Genomic DNA, 25,205 nt, shown 5'->3' with positions numbered 1-25,205 from the left:
AGCATGGTCACATTCTAACACGTCCAAATTGCTAGACCCTAAACCCCGTCCCCTCCCCTAAAAGCTCACATTCAGTGCCGTATGCACCAGTGGTAGGTGGGCAAGACACCCATTCCCATAACTGCCAGAATTCCAACAGTCAGGGCACAGTTGCCAACGGTCATAACAGACCCCTTATATTTGGACTGTCCCATCTAAATTGGGACAGTTGGGAGGTATGACTAAATTGTAAATACATTGTGATTATTCTGCAGTTGTGTTTTTATTTTGAGTTAATTATTAGTTTATTTCATGCAATGATAACAATTCTAAAAATAAAGGCTCATTTACGAAAAAAAAAAGAACATTAGGTGCAACATGTGCGTTAAATCACACTAAATTGGTACACCATATTGGCGTGTGTTAAAATTAACCAAGAACCTGAATTTAATCATGTAGAGTTGACAAATTGGCAGCTTTTTACAAAAATATCTATTGCAACATTCACAATTAGGTTTAATTACTAGTTCATTGTGCAGCTATGTGGACACTTCTGGTTTAGAGGTTTGCTATTAGCCTCTACCATGTCCTCATATACTCTTTTATAAATAATAAAATAAAGAATACAAATGAAACTTGATATTTTTTGCAGATCTTCAAATCACAATGTCAACTAGTTAGATTATAAGATAGGCAGTGAAACTGTGCCTGAAATATTATATGCTCTGTGTATAAGAGATAATAAGCATGTGTGGTGAGCCCCAATCCTGGTTCTCTGTATAACTGTTACCAGTCATTCCCTATCTCATACGTGACTACCCTCTCGGAAAGTCCAGGAGACTCCTAAATTTGGGGAGTGCTCCCGGGAGAGCTGGCCATCCCCCAGGATTCCGCCTCTACTTCTTGTAAGGAGGCCAGGAGGGTCCTTATAATGTGACTTGAATTGTCATGGCCCCACCCTGATAGCATGATTGCATCATTGCATCTAAAAGACTTTCATTTTTCTGAATAAATAAATATGAAACATTAGATCTTACCATAAGACGATCCTTTGATATGCTTAGATATCACTGATCTGATGGTTGGTGTAGGGATTTGTGAGAACATCATTAGTACCCGAGCTACAAAATAAATAACATTCAATTGTCAGTGTTTCCAAGTGCACACTCTATATATCAGAACATGTAAATATTTGTGAATCGCTTGATGAAACAAGATCACGCACTGTTCGACGGCCAGGCGTGATGACCAAAAACTAATGCTATTCAGTTCTCTGGCAGGCTTGTACTCTCAAGAGCTGTTGTTAGTTGGCCATCTCTCCTTAGGACAAATGATGTTTACAGATCATAGGTTCCGGGAAACCCTGTTTTTCCTTGATGTATAAATATACTGTATTTTTTCTTCTTAAAACTATCTGTGTCCTTAAAAATGTAAAGGATGATTTTACAAAAAAACTGAAAGTTCAGTTTTGGGTAAAATGACACAAGTAACACCCAGTCTCACAAAATTAAACTACAGAAGCTGGTCTATTTTTCAGTCTCAGGAGCGAGGTAAGCAGTGCAACCATCCACAACTTATTTCTTGTTTCTCTCTGTATTTTACTAGTTCTGTCTAACTTTATTTCTTTAAATTAAGTTAGCATTATATTTTTATTTACAAATGATAAAGTCCTATTAATCACAGCAAAGAATAAAGAATAATCACTGGTGCAGGCTGTACAAGTGTACAAGGCTTTTTACTAAGCCTTCTACTTTGTAGAGCCTGCGCCTGCTCGCACTGCCCCCCCAAGCATAATTAGTTGTGCGGCTGTTAAAAGTGACGTCCATGTGGCTGCTGGGATGTTAATCTGCCGCAATTGTTCCACGTCACTTTTGTAAACAGTCGCAATCAAGAGTTTATTGGAAAATGAAAGAGTAAGTAGGGAATATCAGTTTCGCTATTCTACTGCTGTTGTTAGTAGTGTCAGGGTTTACTTCATCGGAAATACAAACAATTACCACCGAACAAATGTGCATATTACCCCAAACGTAACCCCCCACATAACACACTGCCTCCTTAAAACCATGTACTAACTCCCACACTATATTACTACCACAAAGGAAGCTCCTTTAACAAACCACACTGTACTGCTTTTGTGCACTATAGCACAACTGGAGTATCTCACAAAATATGCGCCACCCGAACATCCACCACTACACTGCCAACCACTGACCGTTACCACCAAGTTACCACATACAATATCTTGCCTTTTAAAAGTTACCCCTTAACAGTCAAATCCAGTTGTTTATCTTGACTGGTTACCCAAAGAAAACATGACAGATTTGCCAACACTCATATCTAGTGGTTTACCAATTGGATCTGACATAGCTGGAAGGAACTTCCTTGTTCTGGATGACCAAAATATCAACTGATGTGTGTCTTTGGCCTGCTATATATTCATACCCATTTATTCTATTTTGATCGACCATGCACACTATGATGTAGGCCTAACATATGTCATATGCTAGTGTATGGTTACCTTAACCCCCTGTGCTACACACTAGTATAGTAATACATAACTTTATACTGACACTATAGTACCCCACAGAACAAATTGCTACCTAAACTACCTGCGCTAAACCACATTCCACACTCGCTACAAAGTATTACCATGGTAACTAATCCCACACAAAAAAATGTTTAAAACTTTGCAACCTACCACAAATAATCCCACCTCCATAATTGTCTACTGAGTAAATGCCTCAACTCTCTTCCTTGATACCTAATAAATACAGCAAACATATATCGCAATATAAACTTTTAATAATTTAATAACAATCACACTGCAACAACTGAGTCTCAGTAAGCAGTAATATATGTCACATATGTCCCTTACTCGTTATGCTTAATAAAATGCAAATTTCTTGTATTCTTATATGTCTGAATTTAAAAATTAAAATGAATACAATTGTACATTTCTTTACATGTGAACTAGGATAAGAAATAACATACAAATGTCGTAGCGTGTTCTATTAGCTGGTGTTATATCACCTAATCCAGGTCCCCCACACTTCTCTCACACACATATATCTGAACGCTACCGAAAATCTAGCAAACCTCAAACGCATCACTTGTCTCCTATCTCTTCCAAAGTCCTTTAAATGTGCCTTTTGGAATGCATGCTCTGTTTGTAACAAACTTACTTCTATACACAATCTCTTCCTCTAAAACAACCTCAACCTTATAGCAATAACAGTAACATGGCTCACTCAATCAGACACTGCCTTACCTGCAGCCCTTTTACATGGTGACCTTCATTCTACCCACACCCCCAGACCGGGAGGCAGACAAGGAGGTGGAGTTGGACTACTTCTCTCCCCACAGTGCACGTTCACAGTTCTACCAAATATCCCATCACTCACGTTCATATCTTTTGAAGTACATACAGTTACGATTTTTAACCCATTCTCTATGTTTATCGCTGTGATATATCGTCCCCTGGACCAAACCAACAATTTCTTGAACATTTCTCTGCATGGCTCCCTCACTTCTTATCTTCTGACATCCCCGCCATCATCATGGGTGATTTCAACATCCCTATTGCTAATCCACATTCCAATGCTGCTTCAAAGCTGCTCTCTCTAACATCCTCACGTGACCTCTCCCAGTGGTTTGAATCCGCTACTCATCAGGATGGCCACTGTCTTGATCTTGTTTTCTCTAGACTATGCTCAGTTTCTAATTTCCTTAATACTCCTTTCCCTCTCTCTGATCATCACTTTATTAGTTACTCACTCACTCCCAGTTGACCTCCCTGCTGTCAAACTCTTCCAAGCTACTCTTCATACTCCGCATAGACTTTGTTGTCAACCGTGGCACACTAAAGTAACACGCAATCTACAAAAACTTTCTCGTAAAGCTTAACGTCACTGGCGCAAATCTTGTGCCTCATATGATTTCAGCACAAATACTGCTATCACTCCTATCGAAATGCTTTGAACACTGCTCAACAATCATACTTACAATCTCACCTATGCTCAGGCTTCTAACCCCTTTTTAACACATTTAAATCTCTTCTCTATCCTCCCACCCCAAACCCTCTGACTACCATCAGTGCCCAGGATCTTACTTCCTATTTAAAGGACAAGATTGATAACATCAGACTTGAAATGGTATCATCTCCCTTGACTAGCAATCAGCTCAATTTCTTCCCAGCATCCTCCAACACCTTCTCTTCATTTGATCCCACAAATAAAGAGGAAGTTTCTACTCTTTTCTTATCTTCCTACTTTACCTCCTGTCATCTTGATCCTATACCTTCATTGGTAGGTCCTTGTCTCGTGTGCTTATTCCATCTCTGACTAAAATCTGTAATCTCTCGCTCTCTACTGGTATCTGTCATCACTATTCAAGCACACAGTGATTACTCCTATTCTAATAAAACTAAATTTTGACCCAAACTCTCTCTCAAATTACCAGCCCATCGCACAGCTCCCATGCCCCCCAAACTTCTTGAGAGATTTGCCTACACTTGCCTCACATGTTTTCTTTCTGAAAACAATCTATTGGGTGATGATGATGTCGTAGCTAAATACTGCTAACTGTACAATGCATGTTCTTTACTTACCGACATAATACATATATGTCCAATGCACAAAGGCCATCATCAGAAGTCCAGAGCTGAATGAAACCATTCCAATAGCAATCAGTCCCAGGTCACTTGTACATTTGGACAAAAATAAAACTCCTAGGAAACTGGTGATATAGGTCATGTAGGCTGCAGCATAACCATAGCCAACATCAACAGGACCCCAGTTCAGAGGTTCCTTCAGCACAAACACATTGATCACATCTTCAGTAGCTGTGAAAGCAACGTTAAACAGAACAGCACTGGTAAACATAGTAATCAGGAAACATTTAGATATAAATGGTAAATCATCCAATGAGTTTGTTTGTATTGTTGTGTTACTAGAGTCTTTCAAAAGTCTAGTGGTCTCAGAACAACAATGTTCTTCTTGTGGGGTCCTCAGAACAAAAATGCTGTACAGAACAGATAATGCATAGCAACCTATACTGCAGCACACAAGGATAGTTCCTTGTTGGTTTGTAATATTTAGGTAGACAAATATATGTCCTGATACCAAACTGCCTACAAATCCTGCTAATCCATACACCATTTCAATGATAATGAGTCGAAGAGACCTTCTTCTTTCAGAGGAGCACAGGGAAGCCCAGGTCATAACTCCGGCCCAGTAGGTTGTGAACCAGCCGGTTAAACCATTCAGAGCTGCAGATCCAAAGATGACTTCTACTGGCCATTCCCAGATGATGACAAATAGCAAAAACATCCTGGATATCAGGTACCCAAGCAATGGCACACATATTGTGATCTTTATGCTAGTTTTCTCTCCAATTTTTGCCAGTATGTAGGCAGATAGAAAAGGCGTTAATCCCATAATGACATTGTAAATTATATAGAAGTTTGAAATGGCTTTCTGTAACATTTCTTCATTACTAGAGTTGGTAGGATACGATATGTTATTTATGGTCTTGTTGTAGTGATTCCTTACCACCATAAGCAGTGCAGTGTCATAGAAAGAGCTGGCAACCTGTGTTCCAGCAACCACTGGCTCAATCCATGTCCGTATTATCCCCATTGTATTGGCAGGTCACTAGCTTCTTGCATAAACCAAATAATGAGATATTGGAAGTAGGGCACATTCCAATATATGAGCATGAAGGTTGCCTTTGAGCCTATTAAATGGTACAGAATATTTTTGTTACTGAAAATTCAACAACATTGAATAGCTATGAGAAACACACATAAGGATCCTAAAATTCGTATTGCCTTATTTCTGTCATTCTTAACATGGCTGTAAATAAAATCAATAGTATGAAGATTCTAGATTCCTCATCATCATGAGGTACTCTCCAATAAATTTGCTAAGTGTCAATGAATGCCTGAAAATTCTGATCCTGAACATTTAGGGGCAGCACAGTGGCCTAGTGGTTAGCACTTCTGCCTCACAGCACTGGGATCATGAGTTCGATTCCCAACCATGGCCTTATCTGTGTGGAGTTTGTATGTTCTCCCTGTGTTTGTGTGGGTTTCCTCCCTCACTTCTAAACATACTGGAAGGTTAATTGGCTGCTATGAAAATTGACCCGTGTCTCTCCATCTTTGTCTGTCTGTCTCCCTCTCTGTCTGTCTGTGAGTGTGTGTCTATATTAGGGAATTTAGACTGTAAGCTCCAATGGGGCAGGGACTGATGTAAATGAGTTCTCTGTACAGCGCTGCGGAATTAGTGGCGCTATATAAATAAATGATGATGATGATGATTTATACATTATATGAATATATACTGACAACTGGGCATGATTAGTTGGTCTGATTTTCTATAATTTATTAATATTTTAAATTAAAAAAACAACTTGATAATATCATATCCTTCTCTGACAATAACATTAAAATAATTTTAATTCCAGACAATTGATAAATTATGGTCATCTTACATAGCTACAAGTTGTCTCAAGTTTAGTGAGCTGCGTTTGTTCCTGCTTGCTTGTTGTCTTCCTATTTGTATACACTGGTGTGACAAATGGGCGATTACATGTGCTGCAAATCCACCATGTCAACAAATATTGCCTAGAAGATGAAAAACAAACAAAATATCACATACAGTAAAGTCCATAAATATTGGGACATCGACACAATTCTTATATTTTGGGCTCTATACACCACCACAATGGATTTGAAATGAAACTAACAAGATGTGCTTTAACTGCAGACTTTCAGCTTTAATTTGAGGGTATGTACATCCAAATCAGGTGAATGGTGTAGCAATTACAATGGTTTCTATATATGCCTCACACTTTTTAAGGGACCAAAAGTAATGGAACAATCGACTCAAAACCTATTTCATGGACATGTATGGGCTATTCCCTCATTATTTCTTCATCAATTAAGCAGGTAAAAGGTCTGGAGTTGATTCTAGGTGTGACATTTGCATTTGGAATCTGTTGCTGTCGACTCTCAATATGAGATCCAAAGAGCTGTTACTATCAGTGAAGCAAGCCATTATTTGGCTGAAAAATCAAAACAAACCCATCAGAGAGATAGCAAAAACATTAGGTGTGGCCAAATCAACTGTTTGGAACATTCTTAAAAAGAAAGCACGCTCAGCAACACCAAAAGACCCGGAAGACCACGGAAAACAACTGTGGTGGATGATAGAAGAATTTTTTCCCTGGTGAAGAAAAACCCCTTCACAACAGTTGGCCAAATCAGGAACACTCTCCAGAAGGTAGGTGTATATGTGTCAAAGTCAACAATCAAGAGAAGACTTCACAAGAGTGAATATAGAGGGTTCACCACAATATGTAAACCATTTGTGAGCCACAAAAACAGGAAGACCAGATTAGAGTTTGCCAAACAACATCTAAAAAAGCAATTACAGTTCAGGAACAACATCCTATAGACAGATGAGACAAAGATCAACTTGTACCAGACTGATGGGAAGAGAAGAGTATGGAGAAGGAAAGGAACTGCTCATGATCCAAAACATACCACCACATCAGTGAAGCATGGTGGTGGTAGTGTCATGGCTTGGGCATGTATGGCTGCCAATGGAACTGGTTCCCTTGTATTTATTGATGATGTGACTGCTGACAAAAGCAGCAGGATGAATTCTGAAGTGTTTTGTGCAATATTATCTGCTCATATTCAGTCAAACACTTCAGAACTCATTGGGCGGCACTTCACAGTGCAAATGGATAATGACCCGAAGCATACTGCAAAAGCAACCAAAGAGTTTTTTAAGGCTAACAAGTGGAATGTTATGCAATGGCCAAGTCAATCACCTGACCTGAATGCGATTGAGCATGCATTTCACTTAATGAAGACAAAACTGAAGGGAAAATGCCCCAAGAACAAGCAGGAACTGAAGACATTTGCAGTAGAGGCCTGGCAGAGCATCACCAGGGATGAAAGACCCAGCGTCTGGTGATGTCTATGCCTTCCAGACTTCAGGCTGTAGTTGACTGCAAAGGATTTGCAACAAAGTATTAAAAAGTGAAAGTTTGATCTTATTAGTTTCATTTCAAATGCAATGTGGTGGTGTATAGAGCCCAAAATATGATAATTTTGTCGATGTCCCAATATTTATGGACTTGATTGTATGACCTGTTTTTTTTATCATTTAATCTGCATTTTTCCATACCGTATACTTATTGTACAATGTAGGTTGTAGACAAAATTAATATAAAAGGACAAGATACATATGTGCCATATGAGTGTGTATAGTATGCACTGCTATTATAACTTTTACACTTGGAAACCATCTTTCTTAAAAATAAATATATAAGCTCAGTATAAATACCTCTACTTCCCACTGCAAATCCTAGTAACTTCAATTTGGATCTGCAATTAGTCGATTTCCTACAGCGCAAATTACATTTTGTTTTGTCATTTACTTAATTTTGCGCGATCACAGCAATGTTTACATGAATCGTACTGGTCCGCGTGCCTACATGGCGGGCTACATGGACTTATAATGGACTTATAAGACTGACATAATGCCAACATGCAGATACAAGATTTTGTTTTGCATGTTGATATACTTAAACCAGATTCTAGGTTTGGGGGTACAGAGCCTCTATTTCTTTGCAAAATCACTTGATTTTTGCACTTCATCAGAAGTGGCAGAGTGGGCACAGATAGCATTTTCATTATTTTGAATACGTAGCTGCAGTTTTGCAAGGATTGATGTTTTTATTAAAAATTGCAACAAAAATAAATCAAATATCACTTTGTCCAAGATAAAATAGACTATACACATTATCCAAAGGGTAAAAAGGACCAATATGAACAAACCTCCACACACCCAATTCTACTACAATTCCACCACAAAACAACTAATACACCACTTCACAAATATAAAAAAAGACAAAAAAACACAAATCAAATCAAAAACTTTTCACAAGAAAAACATGCCAACCCTTAGCACAATACTCTGCATTACCACAACCCCACCACCAATCTATAATACCACCCACACATCCTTTACTGTCAGGTAATGAAAGCAAACTTTAAATGTATGTAAACCTTACTAAAAAAAAGGTTTCTACAAAATCTAATAGTGATTAAACAGGATAGATAGCCAAGAATGGAGAGACTGCCAGGTGTTAGCTACCGCTTAGGGAGGTCTCAGCCCCTGCCAAAGTCTACCCCAGCTCGCAGCATCCATCGGGCCCCTCTCCATTTCCCTTTTTTTCCAAACCTCATGCAGAATACTATCCATCCACCACCTCACTACAGGGAAGGATTTTGCCCCTAATGGACACTAAACACTGCGCGCTCCATGTGTAAACCGAATAACTACGCTAACTAAAAAATGAGTGCTTAAATCAAAATCCCCACACCTTTTGAGCGCTCCATACACCCACTCAGGGTAACTAAGCCCCGAAAGACACGGAAGGCCTAAGACATGGGACCCTCTCTTGTAAACCTCTATATTAAAAAGACACTGAAGCAAGAAGTGGTCCATTGTCTCCACCTTCCCATGACATTCCTCCCGTGGACAACCACGATCATCGACACCCCTGTGCTTCACTTTCCCCTTAACAAAGAGCCTCCCGTGAAATGCAAGCCAAGTGAGATCTCTAAACTTCGGAGGAATCCACTTGGAATTCACCAAAGACAGACCCTTCGAGCTCATATCACCTGGGCAATCCTTTAGTAACAGGGACACATCAAAGTGAGTATGCAAAATCCTCCTCTCCAACACCCTTCTAGAGGAGTTTTTTGCCTCACCCACCTCAATCTGCCATTTCCTTGTCATCTTTAAACCCTGAACCACATAGGCCGGGAGGTATCCATGCTTAACTCGAAGATTTTTTACGGGACCCCCATCCAACCATGCGTTGAGAAAGGGGTGCACCCAAACATGAAAGCCATCTACCCACCAAGGGGGGAGACTCCAAAAACAGACTCCCGAGATGAAGCTTAAAGAAGGCAGTACTAAAGAACAGCACTGGGTTTACCATTCCCAGGCTACCTTCATCCTTCGGTTTGTAGGTCACATTCCTCTTGATGAATTTCAACTTGTTCCCCCATAACAACTGAAAGAACAAGGAACTGACCTTGACCCTTAATGATTCTGGCAATAGACATATCTAACTGACGTACAAAAAAATTGGGATCAAGTAAGTCTTGATCAAATCAATCCGTTCTCTGTAGGGCAGCTTCCACTTCTTTCAGTTATCCACCTTAGAGGCGGCATCTGCCAGTTTCAATTCCCAATTTCGCTGGGCATAATCACCCGAACCAAATAGAATGCCTAAGATTTTAACCTCTTGACTGGCCTGAGGGAGCGCACCTGGAAGGACAAACTGCCGTCCTACCTCCCCTAACCAGAGAACTTCACTCTTTTCTTGGTTTATCTCTGAGCCCGAAGCCTCAGAATATTTGCAGATTAGATTTTCAAGGCCACGCGCCTCGGCCATGTCTGACAAGACAACTGTGACATCATCAGCATAGGCCGCTACCTTCAAGGGAACATCCACAGCCAAATGCACTCCCCTCACTGCACTGTTCTCAATCCTCCTGATAAAAGGATCAATCGCAAATACATAGAGGAGAGGGCTCAAGGGACAACCTTGTCTGACTCCAGATGACACTGCAAAAGTAGGAACCACCCAACCATTTACAAGAGGGAAGCTCTCGGCTTGCCTATAATTGGTACGTAGCCAATCAACCAACCTCACTGGCAGACCATACCTCTCAAGAAGTGCCCACAGATATTCATGATTGACACAATCAAACGCCTTAAATTGATCCAGCGCCAGAAGGTACTTACCCCACTTCTCAGCCCTGCACCGCTACACGGCCTCCCGAACTCCAAGGACAGCATTAAAGATGCTTCAACCCTTCACCATACAGTGCTGAGAAGTGGAAAACAACAGGCCTGATACTTCCATAATCCTGTTAAAAATTACCTTTGCCAGAATCTTTCTATCAGAATTGAGAAGAGTGATGGGGCACCAGTTCTCAATCCTGGATGGGTCTTTCCCCTTGGATAGCAAAATAAGGGCGGACTGCCTCATGGAGGGAGGGAGTAACCCTCTACCCAAGCTCTCGTTAAAAACCGCCACTAGGTACGGGGCAAGGAGGTCCACAAAGGCTTTATAAAACTCGGAAGTTAAATCATCCGGGCCTGGGGATTTCTTATGTGATAAACTATCAATCGCCCTCCTGACCTCGTCCACCGTTATCTCAGAATCCAAGGGATCAAGAGATGCCTGATGGCCACCAAGCCCAGACACCCCCCTCAGAAACCGTTCCATCATCTCTCTGATAAGTACCTTCCCAGACAAAAGGCCAGAGTAGAAGGAGTGCACAACTGACAAGATACCTCCTTGGTCTTTCCGGAGGACCCCTCTGTCATCGCACAGTTCCCTCACCTCCTTTGCATCAACCGAACTCTTACAGTTAAGGTAGGGATCCGGAGAGTGGTACTTACCATAGTCCCTTTCCAAAACCAAAGAGGCATAACGGTCATACTGGCACTCTTTTATCTGGGATTTTACCCGGGAGATTTCCCCACTATCTCCACCCTCAGAAAACAGGAAATTGAGTTTCCGTCTCAAGGCATGGCAGACGTTCTTTTTTATCCAATTCCTCTGAACTACCAGTTTACTAAAGAACCTCCAAGTTCTTACTATGAATTCCTCCCACCACTCTGGCCTAGCCCAACCTGTGTCCAAAAGTGTTTCTTGGGTTTCAAGGAAGTCCCTAAAGGATTGTCTAACCTCCTCATCATCCAGAAGGCTGGAGTTCAGATGCCACAGGCCTCTGCCCTTCTGAGGGGTGTCTGAAGTGTTCAAAGACACGCAAAGACAAACGTGATCCGAGAACTCTACCGCCATCAACTTTGGAGTCGATGTGACAGAGCTCCCCTTAACAAAAAACCTATCTATTCTTGACCTACTTCTACTTCTAAAAAAGGTGAACCCCGTGAGGTCTGGAGAGTTACAAATATGCACATCTACCAGCCCAGCCTAACTTACCATATTAACTAAAAAACCTGCATCATAGCCCAGCGATGTCCACGAGCCTTCCCTATCCTCTGGCCTAACAATGGTGTTAAAATCACCCCTGAAGAAAATCTGCGGGACCCTAAAAAGGGTAGGTTTAATTTCCCTGAAAAGGCATTTCCTGCCCCCTTGGGTCTGTGGACCATAAATATTTACCAATCTCAGGACCTGCCCCTTTAGGGAAACATCCATAACCATACATCTGCCCATGCATATTTCTATAATCCGCTAAAGGGTTACCTTGCCAGTAAAAAGGACTGCCACTCCACCGTACGGCTCGGCCACAAGAGACCAATAGGAGGGACCTCGCCTCCACTCTCGTTTGCATTTGTGGAGGTCCACGAGGCGCCCAACCCTTTGTGGAGGTCCACGAGGCGCCCAACCCTAGTCTCCTGCAAAAACAAAAAATCAACCTCAAGCGTGTTGAAAAAATCAAAGGCCAAATAACGAGCTTGATCGGAACGCACAGATGCCACATTAATGGTGGAAAACTGTATGGGTTGGGGAGCCATCATTAAAGATTATAGGCATGGGCATTGCCTTCATTACCTCTCAGCATTATATTACCTAACACCTATAAGACCTTTGACACTATCCCCAGATCCTGTACACCATCACTTCTGGCCAGAGAATCTTCTGACCGAACGAACCACACCATCAATCCCAGAAATTGTCCCTCCCAGGCCCTCCCCTTCTGGATATATTTCCTCCCCCTCCCCCCTGGTTCCATCCCACCCACCTCCCTCCTATCCTCCTCCCTATCCCCCTCCTTACCCCCCTAATCCCTGAATTACAGACATGCAAGGAAATTTTACACCCACAATATTGCTTCCCCCACAATTCTCACCCCCTGCTACACCACCCGTTGTGACCTCAGTACCCACCATCTTTTGAACAAAGGGATCAGCCTGCCTAACCCTAACCTTTGCCCTAGGTTTCTGCACTTTGGGCCTCAGGACCATCTCTGCACCAGCAGTACACACAATATCCCCATCCTCTTCATCACTGAACAGGGACAAAAATCTGTTGGCCAAAACAACTGGTTCAGGAGAACTTGGACTCGCCCTACCCCCTTTCCGCTTTCTTACCACCTTCCAGCTTCCACCTTTTTCCATACCCTCTTCCCCACCTTCCTTACTAGTACTAGGCTGAGCTGAGCCAACCTTTGACCTTGGCTTAGGCTGCGGTTTGTCATTCTGTAGCTGAACAGACATCCCATACCTAGGTCTTGGCTGAGGCTTAGATTGAATTAAACCCTGTTTCCTAGGTTTTACCTTCGTAAGCCTCCTCTCTTCTCTCTCCACCTCCTCAGCCCTTTCCGCCATCTCAGCATCGGATTCCCTATTGTGGTGTGCGCAGGGACCGATGGTGAAAGAATGTCCCACTTCACCACACAGGTTACATCTGATTACTTTACAACCTTTTGGCAATGCGCACACCTAACAACATCACAATCCCTGCTTAAATGGCGGAAAGAACCGCAGCGATAACATGTCCGGGGCTGGCCCGGATAGAAGCAATGGATTTTGTCCCTGCCTATATAGGCTGCAGATGGAAGGTATACTGGTCCAGAATCCAGTTGCCTCAGGCTAATAACAGCCATCCTGACCCCACCCCAGACGTGCCTCTCCGGATCTGGAACCTTAACTAGAGGAGATTCCATTACTGCATACCTTTTTACCCAATAGGAAAGGTCTTCCACTATTAAGGATTCGTTGCGTACCAATAGTCATTCTGATGTTATTCTGCTTGGTGATGGCTGAAGCCTCATAATCCACCCAGGGGGGCACATTCTTGACACTCCCCCACCGTGCCCAAAAATTCTGGAGGCCATAGGGGGTCTCAAAACTTAGATCATACTCAGCTGTCCCCACTGGGTGAATACAGGCAAAGAGATCATTGGCCACAAATCCCAATCCAAATACCTGATCCAGAAAAGTACCCCTATCTGGTGGGAAACCCTCCCCTTTCCATTTCAGTTGGACTACATTCCTTCTATTTGGTGATCTTCCCAAATTTGGCTGTGCTGGGGCTGATTTTTGACCCCCCCCCCCCCCCCCCCCCAGGATTCTGGCATATGAAATGTATGGCTGCTTTTCCTGGCCTCCCCCTCCCCCATCGTTAACCCCTTCACTCTTTCCTTCTCCACTCATACGCTTATTCCTCTCCCTAGCCTTTGTTTCCTGCTCATTTTGTAAAGAAAAAGCCAATAAGTCGTTTCAGATTCCTTAACAGAAACACCTATTTCCAACAGGCTATCAGTCACTTTCTTTACTCTCGTTGGCACATCCCAGTCTGCTTTTAACTTGTCTCTGGCTGCTAGGCAGTCCTTGGTCACCATATGAATTAAATTACTTCTTAAACTGAGCTTAAATAAATTAGCATCACTTGCACCAGGCATGATATCACTTTTTGCAACATTTTCACCAGAAGCAGTCTCCATTTGCACAAGACTGCCTGAGTCCCCTGCTGCTCGCACACCTATGCCTAGTGCATCTGCCTCATCTCTGTCATGTCCAGGAAAGGGGATGCCAGCCTTCTCACATATTTTTCTACAGCTGCAGGAAAGTCTACAACAGCCAGCGACATTTCTGCAGACACCCCCTGAATATTTCTGTACTGCGGCTGCAGATTGCCCCTTGCAGATTTCTCTGTGGATGTTATCAGCCTGGGAATGCCTTTATTTAATGGCAGCTGGACTATGGTCTCTGAGACTTCTTGGGATGATATTACTGCAGGGATTTTCTCTCTCTCCCTCTGCTGGATGTTCTGTGAATCACATGCTGACACACTGCTAGGCTCAGCCCCAGACAGGATGAGGTCACGACCTGGAAGTGCTCTCCTTGCTGTATCCATGTTGCGAGATCCAGTTTTCATGTTGCCAGAATCTTCCACAGCTACCCCTGACTGCATAACCGTTTGTATACTGTTTTCCAATAAATGAATTTGTTCTAAAGTCACATTGTCTGTATTTTGTACATAGTCTGAATAAACAGGCAAATTAGGTGGAATTTGTGATCTCTGTGTACTCTGAGAGCTTTGCATGCTTGTCACTGATTCTTCCTCTGCACTTGTAGATTCAGCTTCCTCTGCATTTATCCAAGCACTTAGTAAACACACTGTTGCTTCTTTATCTTTTTGCACACTCTCCAGTTCTTTTATTTCTTGAGAAAAAAACTGCTCTATTTGAGCTAAATGCTTTGTTTCTTTTCTTTTTAAGCAACAGTATTTGCTCCTTTAACTTCTCCACCTCACTTTTGGCTACTCTTAGTTTACTTTTCACTTCTTCCAATTCCATGGTATCACCCCAGTCACCAGAAGCACCATTCTCCTCTTTACTGTTTTCACAGTCAGTGTTCATTACACTGAAATTGTGGACTCTGTCATGATGTTATCCTTCTCTTTACACTGCACTGTCTCTCACAGTATTACATCAGTACCTTTAGCCACCGCAAAATCTTCTGGGGCCTTAACACCCTTTTTCTTTGCGTGCACAGGCTGAGTTCTTCCTCCAGGTTTTACCTCCCCAGATTTGGGGGGCTTCTTGGAAATCCCTGAAACATCTTCAGCTCCCTTTTTCCTACCCCGGGTGGGGTAACCACGACCAGGTTCATATCCAGGCCTTACTCCCTGGCTGCTGGTACTCACTGGTGTTTCTGTGAGTAGGCCTGGACTAGGCCCAACAGCCAGGGGACTCTCCCAGGGAGGATCCCCAGGAGGCTCCATCAAATCTGGGTAGACAGCAAACAACGGTATGGAAGTCAGGAGCTCACAAGCACACCTCAATGCCGTTGGGCCAGCAATTTGACAGTGGGAATCAACACAGGGTGGTTAGTTACATATAAAACACCTGTCTTTTGCCTGGACTAACACTGTTTTGTGCATGAGATCAGGTGACAAAATGGGCACAGATAGCATTTAGAATAAGTATCTGCAGTTTTGCAAGGATTGATATTTTTAATAAAACATTGCAACAAAAATAAATCCAATATCACTTTATCCAAGATAAAAAAGACTATATACATTATCAAAGGGTAAAAAGGACCATAAGAACAAAAATCACACACCCACCCAATTCTACTACAATCCCACCACAAAACGACTAATACACCACTTTACAAATATGAAAAAAAACAAAAACCAAACAAAAACGTTACACTAAAGAAACAATACTCTGCATTACCACAACCCCGCCACCAATTTATAATACCACCACACATCCTTTACTGTAAGGAAATGAAAGCAAACTTTAAACATATGTAAACCTTATTATAAAAAAAGGGATTTCCACAAAATCTAATAGTGAAAGAACAGGATAGATAGCCAAGAATTGAGAGACTGCCAGATGTTAGCTACCACCTAGGAAGGTCTCAACCTCCACCAGAGTCTACCCCAACTCGCAGCATCCATCCTCTCCATTTCCCTTTTTTTCCAAACCTCGTGCAAAATACTATGAACCACCTCACTACAGGGAAGGATTTTGCCCCTAATGGACACTAAAACACGATGCGCTCCACGTGTAATACCTAACAACTGCACTAACTAAAAAACGAGTGCTTACATTAAAATCCCCACAACTTTTGAGCACTCCATACATCCACTCAGGGTAACTAAGCCCCGAAATACATGGAAACATGGAAGGCCTAAGGCGTGGGACACTCCCTTGTAAACTTCTATATTAAAAAGGACACTGAAGCAAGAAGTCATCCATTCGCCATCTCCCTATAACATTTCTCCCGTGGACAACGTAGAGCTCCAGTGAAACGCAAGCAAAGTGAGATCTCTAAACTTTGGAGGAATCCGCTTGGAATTTACCAAAGACAGACCCTTTGAGCACATATTACCTCCTAGAGGAGTTGTTTGCCTCACCCACTTTGATCTGCCATTTCCTTGTCACCTTCAACCCTAAACCATATAGGCCAGGAGGTATCCATGCTTTACTCCAGGATATTTTATGGGGCCCTCATCCAACCATGCGTTGAGAAAGGAGTGCACCCAAACTCAAAGGCCAGCTACCCACCGAGGGGGAGACTCCAAAAAAGAGACTCCCGAGATGAGGTCAGTTGCTTGATCTTTCAGTTGTTATGGATGAACAAGTTGAACTTTATCAAGAGGAGTGTGGCAGGATGAACATGGTCTGGGAATGGGAAACCCAGTGCTGTTCCTTAGTACTCCCTTCTTGAAGGTTCATCTCGGGAGTCTCTTTTTTGAGTTTTTTGTTTTGTTTAGTTTTTTTAAGAGCTTTGTATATAAAACACCAACATATATTTTCCACAAACAAAGTAAGGACTGAAGCAGGCAATAGAAAATTACACTGTATAAATCCAGCAAGGACTGTGCACTTGCCCGAGCCAATACACAGAAAAACATATAAAGAACAAGCAAGTTACACATACATTTAGTTGGACTGAAATGTGCATCAAATTGTAGTATAATACCTCTGTGGTTTTGTTTTGTGTTCCAAAATATTAGGAGGAGGGGGGAGTGCAGGTAGAGAGGGGAATGGGAAGCACTCGTTTTTTAGTTAGCTCAGTTGTTAGATTGCACACATGGGCAGAGCTGCCATCAGAAACTGTGGGGCCCAGTACTAATTAATCTGGCAGGGCCCCCCCCTCCCTCTTCGCAGTACATGTCCCCCTCCCTCTTTGCGGTACTTGCCCCCCTTCCTCTTTGCAGTACATGGCCCCCCCTCATCACAGTACATGCCTCTCTCTCCCTCCCTCATCTAAGTACATGTCACCCTCCGCTATCCTAGTAGAAATCTTTAGAGGAAATATAAATATGTATAATAATAAAAACGATAAAAATAAATATAGAATAGGAATGCGTTTCAATTATGAGAATTAAAATAAATATAAAGGTTGAGAATCTGATTAAATATAGTGATGTATTAGGCTAGAAAAAATGTGGAAAAAAAGAAAAAGGGGAGAGGAAAGAGTTTACAAGTTGGTAAGAGTCCTCCAATTAGTAAGGAGGAGAAGTGGTGTTATTTTGCAGATGAAAATAATAGTGTAATAGAGTACGTGCCTACAGTGTGGATGGTATTGGGAGGCTAATGCTGGATGTGTGTAGTGGGTGGGTGGTACTGGGAGGTATGCGGAATACAAGTGCTGGTGTCTGTGATAAGTGTGTGAGATGTAAAGTAAGTGTAATATGTAAATACCTTTAATGCTCTTTGAAGAGCTGTTCTTTACTTTTGATGTATTCTGGAAAAGACCAAGCGCTGTCTACCTTGAGTTGTGTAAATACTGTATCGATGGGGTGCTGCCTAAAGGATCTGAGTGGTTTCCTTGCCACTAAAAGAATAAAGAATGTGAGTTACTGTGCCCCGGCGCTCCACTACAGTAAAAAGTAAGTAAATAAGTAGATCTGAAAGTGTAGTGACAATATCTAATGACTTTTATGTTACAGATGGATATACTTCTATTACTCTAGCCAGAGTTCAATCACATCATAATATACAGATTATAAGCGTATATCTGGGTCTCTCATGATATATATACGAATATTGAATAAATATAACCAAATATGTTTGACTGGAGTGTCCTTATGGTATACTTCAACCGGATAAAGATTTTCATAAAAAACAATGTCCCAAAGAGTTCAAATACGGTTCCAATGTAATCCAAATTCCGATATAAAGACTCACAGTTTGTTAGCAAATGGTAGCATGGGTCCGGCTGATCTGTCCGCCTTTGCCAAGCTGTGCTGTACTTTTGATGGTAGCTATCTGTGGTGGTCAGCGATCTTCTGTATGTAGCGGTGGCCGAGCGTCTTCCGGTTCTGGTGCTTGGAACGCAAATGCGTTCCAAAACCCGAACTTCCTGTTTTATGTGGAATGCACAGGCGCCGGTGCGTTCCACTGTCTCAATAGCCGGCTGAGTTGTTTTTTTTGAGGGGCCCGTGCAATGAGGACTTCATCAGGAAGGACAGTTAGTCTGCCCGGACAGTCCAGAGGGCCCGGACAGATGGAGGGGTCTGTTCGGGCCCCCTTGACTGTCCGAGCCCCTCACAGCAGTACCGCCTGTACCCCCCTGATGGCGGCCCTGCACATGAGGCTAGATTTACTAAAGGGTGGTTTGGTCAAACCATCGTTTTTTTGGCTATTTGAAACTGCCTATTAAAGTCATTTTATCGCTTTCCAATAAAACATTGTCCAATGCAATTATTGTGGTTTCAAAGCACAGAGATATTTAATTGCAAAATATAGCAGGATTTACAGCAAGCCATTATTACACATAAAAGATATTACAATAAAGCAGGAAAGTATAAACACTGAATATATTAAATTTTTGCTAGCTTCACCTGGGCCCAGGGTATACAGTCATGGTCTTATTTAGTCAGGATCAGAGAGGGAGAAGTCTTGCTGAGTGCAACAGCTTCAGTATAGAAAAAACTACTGGTGATGTCACTATGTAAACAAGCATCATGTCTAGGGGTCTGCATTGGCTCAGGGTTAATGATGTTCCAGTTGTTTGCTGATCATAGATTAATTCAAAGGATTTCTCTGGGAAGGTGTGATCACCTTCCCCCAACAGCTGAAAACATGTGATTCTCAAGGAAACTGTCATTTTGAACATTTAACCTTTCATCTTCCATAACTATTGATCGCAGGAAGCGATCGCAAAGCCGAAAGAAGCGGATTAGAGATGGTAATGTGCAGATCAAAATGACACTAAACATGATACAATTCATATATCCTGAGCCTTAGATACTATTAATATATTGTCATTTATGTATAAACAATCTAATACATTTTACTAATAAATAAATGTGGATTGGAACCTTAACAAATGTGCATTATTTACATGTAAATGTGTGTGTTATGAATCAGTTTGATTGCGTCATAACACGTGGTGCACCAATAGCAATCGCACGGTAAAATAAAATTAATTAATTCAGTTTACTTCATCCAATTATCTGACTTCCACATTCCGGATTTACTAAAGCCAAACAGCCATTAAAAGGGGCAGAATATACATTTTTCAAAACCACCACTTTACAAACCGCTATCCTGATTTTAACAATGATGAACATCCAAACAGCCAGATTTACTAAGCTGGGCTTTTCAAAACCACCGCAAAACAGCCATCCAAACAGCAAAAATGAAAGAGTGGGTTGTGAGTGGCGAGATTGCTCAAACTGTATGCGGTTTAGCTATTTTGCCATTTAGAACATAAGAGAGAGCACCATTGACATTTAAATTATTTGGGCAATCATTTATTATTGATTAGGGGCAAAACTAATTTAATATTAACTTATGAGGGAATTTTTTTATATATTTTTTTTAAGGGGACACTATTATAGCATTATATTATGGGGGAAATGTGGATATATAATAATATTAACTGATTGTTAATGGTGGATTTAATTATTTATGCTGCACATTTTGGCATTATATAGTGCCCGAATAATATAATAATTAAATAATTTTGTCCCCTTAATATAATGAATTTTTTTCCCCTCATAAGTTAATATTAAATTCATTTTGCATCTTAATAAATAATGATTGCCCAAATAATTTAAATGTCAATGGTGCTTTCTCTTATGTTCTGTATGGCCATGTTTTGGCTATCAAGCCATTCAGAAGCAGCTATTAAAACTGTCCTGTCCTGTCTTTTGGATGGTGGTTTTGATGGCGGTTATAACTAAACCGGTTTGGAAAAAAAACGCTGGCGGCTTGGCTTTTTCAATTCGACCTACATCGCCATTCGTTTTGAATTGCAGCCGCAAACCGCCTTACAGTAAATGTGGCGGTTTGGACTACTAAACCGCCGGCGATGTGTGGCGGTTTCAAACTTGATTCTTAGTAAATCTAGCCCAAGAAGTGCACAATGTTTAGTGACCATTAAGGGAAAAATACTTCCTTGTAGTGAGGTGGTAGATAGTATTTTGTATGAGGTTTTGAAAATAAGGGAAATGGAGAGGGGCCGGATGGGTGCTGCGAGCTGGGGTAGACTCTGGCGGAGGTTGAGACATCCCTAGGTGGTAGCTAACATCTGGCAGTCTCTCGATTCTTCGCTATCTATCCTGTTCTTTCACTATTAGATTGTGTGGACATCTGTTTTTTTTTAGTAAGGTTACATTTAAAGTTTGTTTTCATTTCCTGACTGTAAAGGGTGTGTGGGTGGTAATATAGATTGGTGACGGGGTGTAATGCAGAGAATTTTGTTAGATGATGTCATGTTTCTATGATGTATATAATTTTAATTTGTGAAGTGATGCAGTCGTTTTTGTGGAGGGATTGTATGAGAATTGGGTGTTATGATAGTGTGAAATTTCATTCCCATTGATCCATTTTACCCTTTGATGTTGTATATAGTCTATTTTATTTTTGGACAAAGTGATTTGGGATTTATTTTACTGAAATGTTTAATTTAAAAAAAATCTCTTGCAAAACTACAGCTACGTATACAAAATTATGAAAAAGCTATCTGTGCCCACTTTTCCACCTGATTGCATGCCCAAAACAGTGTTGGGCCAGGCAAAAGACAGCTGTTTTATTTGTAACTGACCATCCTGTGTTGATTCCCACTGTCAAATTGGTGGCCTAATGGCATTTAACCCTTGCAAAACTGCAGCTACTTATTCAAAATGATAACTTATAGTGACTGTTGACTTTGCCCCCTGATTTCATGCCCAAAACCTTGTTGGGTCAGGCTAAATACTATTGCAGTTTGTATAAGGGACCCCCTGTAGTGTTAATCTGATGTAAAATCAGTGATCCAACTTTATTTAATCCTTTAAAAATAAGCTTTTCTGAATAAGAAGCTGGAGCATGAATAAGAAGTGAATAAGAAGCTGGCCGAATAAGAAGCTAACTTCAGCCTTGTGTACATGTACAGACAGTGCTGATCTCTCCAACTCTGATAATTAAGACATTATTGAGGTTAGAATGAACCGTATGTTATAAGAAATATTGAAAGACGAGATGATAGGCTGGACAAGTAATATTTTCACTCTTCCCATTATGGCAGACTTGCCATCTCACTAAGGTTGACAGGCACTTCCTGGATAGAAAAGCAATTCATATCATCATACTGCTATTTGTGCAAATCTGATTTACATATATAAGGGAAGTTGGTCACATGTGAATGCCACGTCTCAGATTTTCAGCTGCTTACTTCAGTCAGGATATGTGCAATAAAGCTTGATACTTACTTTCATGTATTCAGAATGCTGCTTGCACAAAAGGACTGTCACAATCACAAGTGACATTCTTTTCACGGTTTGGAAGTCTTGCTGAGTGCAACAGAAATATTTTTCCTCACTTCTGGTTTGGAGAAAATCTGAGAGAAACTGAGGAAACCCCTCCCCCCCTTGTGGAATCTACAGAGAAGAAATAAGTGAAACAAGGTTCGACAGAGAAAAAACGTCAAAGTTACTAGACACTAATAAAAAATACATTCATATTTATTCAAATATTATGCAGAATCTGAAAAAAGAATCTGGGTATCTACCGCCTGTTAGTTTATTTTCTATACTCTATACATTTGTGGCATAAATTAAATTGGGTCAGCTATAGCTCTTTAAAAAACAATTCACATTCAAGTACAAATATCTTAATCTAAACAAAAAATGGGCTAGGGTAGAGGGAGAGGGATGTTGCTCCAGTGGTGAAGTACATAAGGGACAAATAATACACCAATAACATAGTTTGCTGCTATTTGTATATAGTCAGACACACAGGAGTGACAGGTCTGGGTTTAAACATTTTTGTATACTAGCCCGCTTTTCCTTTGTTTTGCTCCCATCATCCAAATATCCCCAGCTCTATGAACCCAGCCTCCTCCCCCTCCCAATTGGATAAAATAAATAAATTGTGTTTGGACAATCCCTGTGGAAGGTCCATAAAAATTAGTTGTAGATCCACAGTGTTCAACGTATTGAATAGACCAGCACAAGCATAGAAGAGATTGAAAATGTAATGAAAGATATAAAAATAATGTGAGATAGTCATGCCTAACGTTCGTCTCAATCAGTGTCTCTGACTTTCTACAAGAACTTTCACTTTATATATTCACTTCAATGACTTACCATACCTTTAATAATGCCTTATCTGGGAACGCAAAATGCTGTGTGACAGCAATTAGTCCTCCTAGCTTCTCGAAGGTAGAAGTAAAGGGTAAAAACAGGGGAAAACACAGGATTTCTAGGGGGGGGGGGGGGGGGGGCGTTTCCAAATGTTTTCGTAGGGATGCATATTTAACAAGCATTGTGGTGATATTTGTAACACAGCAATACCTGTTCTGTTATCGCCTACACAGGATGGTGATAATAGATTAATTTAATTTAAAAAAATGCTTGATGCTTTGAATATATTATTTTTTATTATTTTTTAATGAATTAATTTTGTAGCGTTTTTTAAAATAAATATAATGGTTTTTTTAAAAAAAACTTTTAAAAAAAGATCCACATTGTTGAAACCAAAAGCCCAATATAGTTAATATAGTTTACTGCTATTAAAAATGTACTTATCGCTGGAGTAAGGAACTATTGATAAATAGACCCCAGTGTCACTAATATATATACACAGCATTATTAACAGCCACTCATCTTCTCTCAAACACGCTGTCTGCTCCCTGCCATCTGTGGTGTTGGGGAATAGGGACAGTGGGCTTCAGCGTTTGACCCTGGCTCTGGTCTGCCACACACACACTCCACTGTGTAAGAAGTCTCCATGCGGCACCCTGCTTCAGCATACTACATCTGCACAGTGGCAGATCTCAGGAGACTGTGATCTGAGTGTGGTGGTGGGAGTTCAGGTCAACTGAAAAACACCCTAAGGGCTAGATTCACTAAACTGAGGGTTTCCGAAACCGGAGATGTTGCCTATAGCAACCAATCAGATTCTAGCTGTCATTTTATAGATTGTACTAAATAAATAACTAGAATCTGATTGGTTGCTATAGGCAACATCTCCAATTTTTCAAATCCGCAGTTTAGTAAATATACCCCATGGAGTTCACCTGGGGCACAGATAGGATGAGAGAACAAAAGTATAGAGACGTACACACAAAGGGGGAGAAAGAAAGGCACACAAACATAAGGGGACAGAGAGAAACACACATGAGGACACAGACAGAGAGATACAGACACACACAGGGGCAGAAAGAAAGGGACAGAACCACACAAAGCGATATGCACATACATAAAACGGGGGTGGTGAGAGTTATATATGGGTAGAGAGGTTAAATTGGAGGGAGACAAACACAAAGGCAAAACTGAGATAGCAGGAGAAAATAGAGACAGAAACATAGGTAGGAGGAGGCAAGAGACACAAGATACACATACATAATGAGGAGCAGGGGTGAATTGAGAACTTTATGTGGCCCTGGAAAAAATTCTGAAAGCGGCCTCATGTTGCATGTGTGGTAGACGATGGTAGACAAATCACAGCAATGGCAGGTGGGGGTTATCGCAATTGTTGGAGCGTGCATACAAGTATACAAAGCATGTTTAAAATGAGATCAAAACAACTATTGCCATATGCTGCTCTTCTGAAAAATGTGATATATTAAATATTTTAAGAATATAGTTGCAAAGTATCCTCACGGATTTGCAAAGGCGCAAGGGGGCTGTTAATGTAAACTTTGCACTAGGACCACTAATTTCTAGAACTGGCCCTGGCTGATGTCACATAAAAAGGTGCAGATTTAGGGAAGGGTATCATCAGTGATGTCTTTATGTCAGTCATAGAAGTATTTAGGACTAGAAATGATGCAAAACTGAATGAATATCACTGTGGCATACAATCCTAAAGTAACAAAAAACTTCCCTTAACCCAATCCATGCATATTTAATCATAGAGGGGTAAATATAAATTGAATTGTGTACTTTGTTTCTGTACCTTATAATGGTGTCATACCTAGAGTGAAATAAACATATTTGCAAGCCTTTATTGAACAGCGCAAGTACTTAAATAGCAAGGTTTGTATTAATGGCTTAAAATTAACTAAAGACATTAAGTGGTTAAAGATTCACTATATAAATATTACTAGCATATATATATTCCATTGAAGTAAACAATTTCTTGTTGGCTCCCAATGACACTTTTTAGAATTCATGATCAAATAAAAAAAAACATGAAGGATATAGCATGAAACAATTTTTGTCAACATAAGAAAACATATGTCTGCTGTATATAGACACAC

At 40.9% G+C, this 25,205-nt stretch overlaps 1 protein-coding gene across 2 annotated transcripts in view; it reads right to left on the bottom strand.

The window, feature by feature from the left end:
• Positions 1-25,205, bottom strand: part of LOC142152151 (solute carrier family 46 member 2-like) — a 30,145-nt gene that overhangs the window by 4,833 nt on the left and 107 nt on the right. The window contains exons 2-5 of one of the 2 annotated variants that reach the window (XM_075208480.1): positions 22,213-22,380; positions 6,472-6,604; positions 4,586-5,712; positions 1,017-1,100 (exon numbers count right to left, since the gene is read on the bottom strand). In XM_075208480.1, coding sequence (XP_075064581.1) covers positions 1,017-1,100; positions 4,586-5,615 — 1,114 coding nt within the window. In that variant the 5' untranslated portion in view covers positions 5,616-5,712; positions 6,472-6,604; positions 22,213-22,380. The remainder of the gene's footprint in view (positions 1-1,016; positions 1,101-4,585; positions 5,713-6,471; positions 6,605-22,212; positions 22,381-25,205) is intronic. The other variant, XM_075208489.1, reaches the window with a different exon arrangement.

Source organism: Mixophyes fleayi, chromosome 1 (genome assembly GCF_038048845.1).
Source record: "Mixophyes fleayi isolate aMixFle1 chromosome 1, aMixFle1.hap1, whole genome shotgun sequence".
Lineage (NCBI taxonomy): Eukaryota > Metazoa > Chordata > Amphibia > Anura > Limnodynastidae > Mixophyes > Mixophyes fleayi.
The sequence above is the reverse complement of the archived record's forward strand: the minus strand, read 5'-3'. Positions and strand labels throughout refer to the sequence as shown.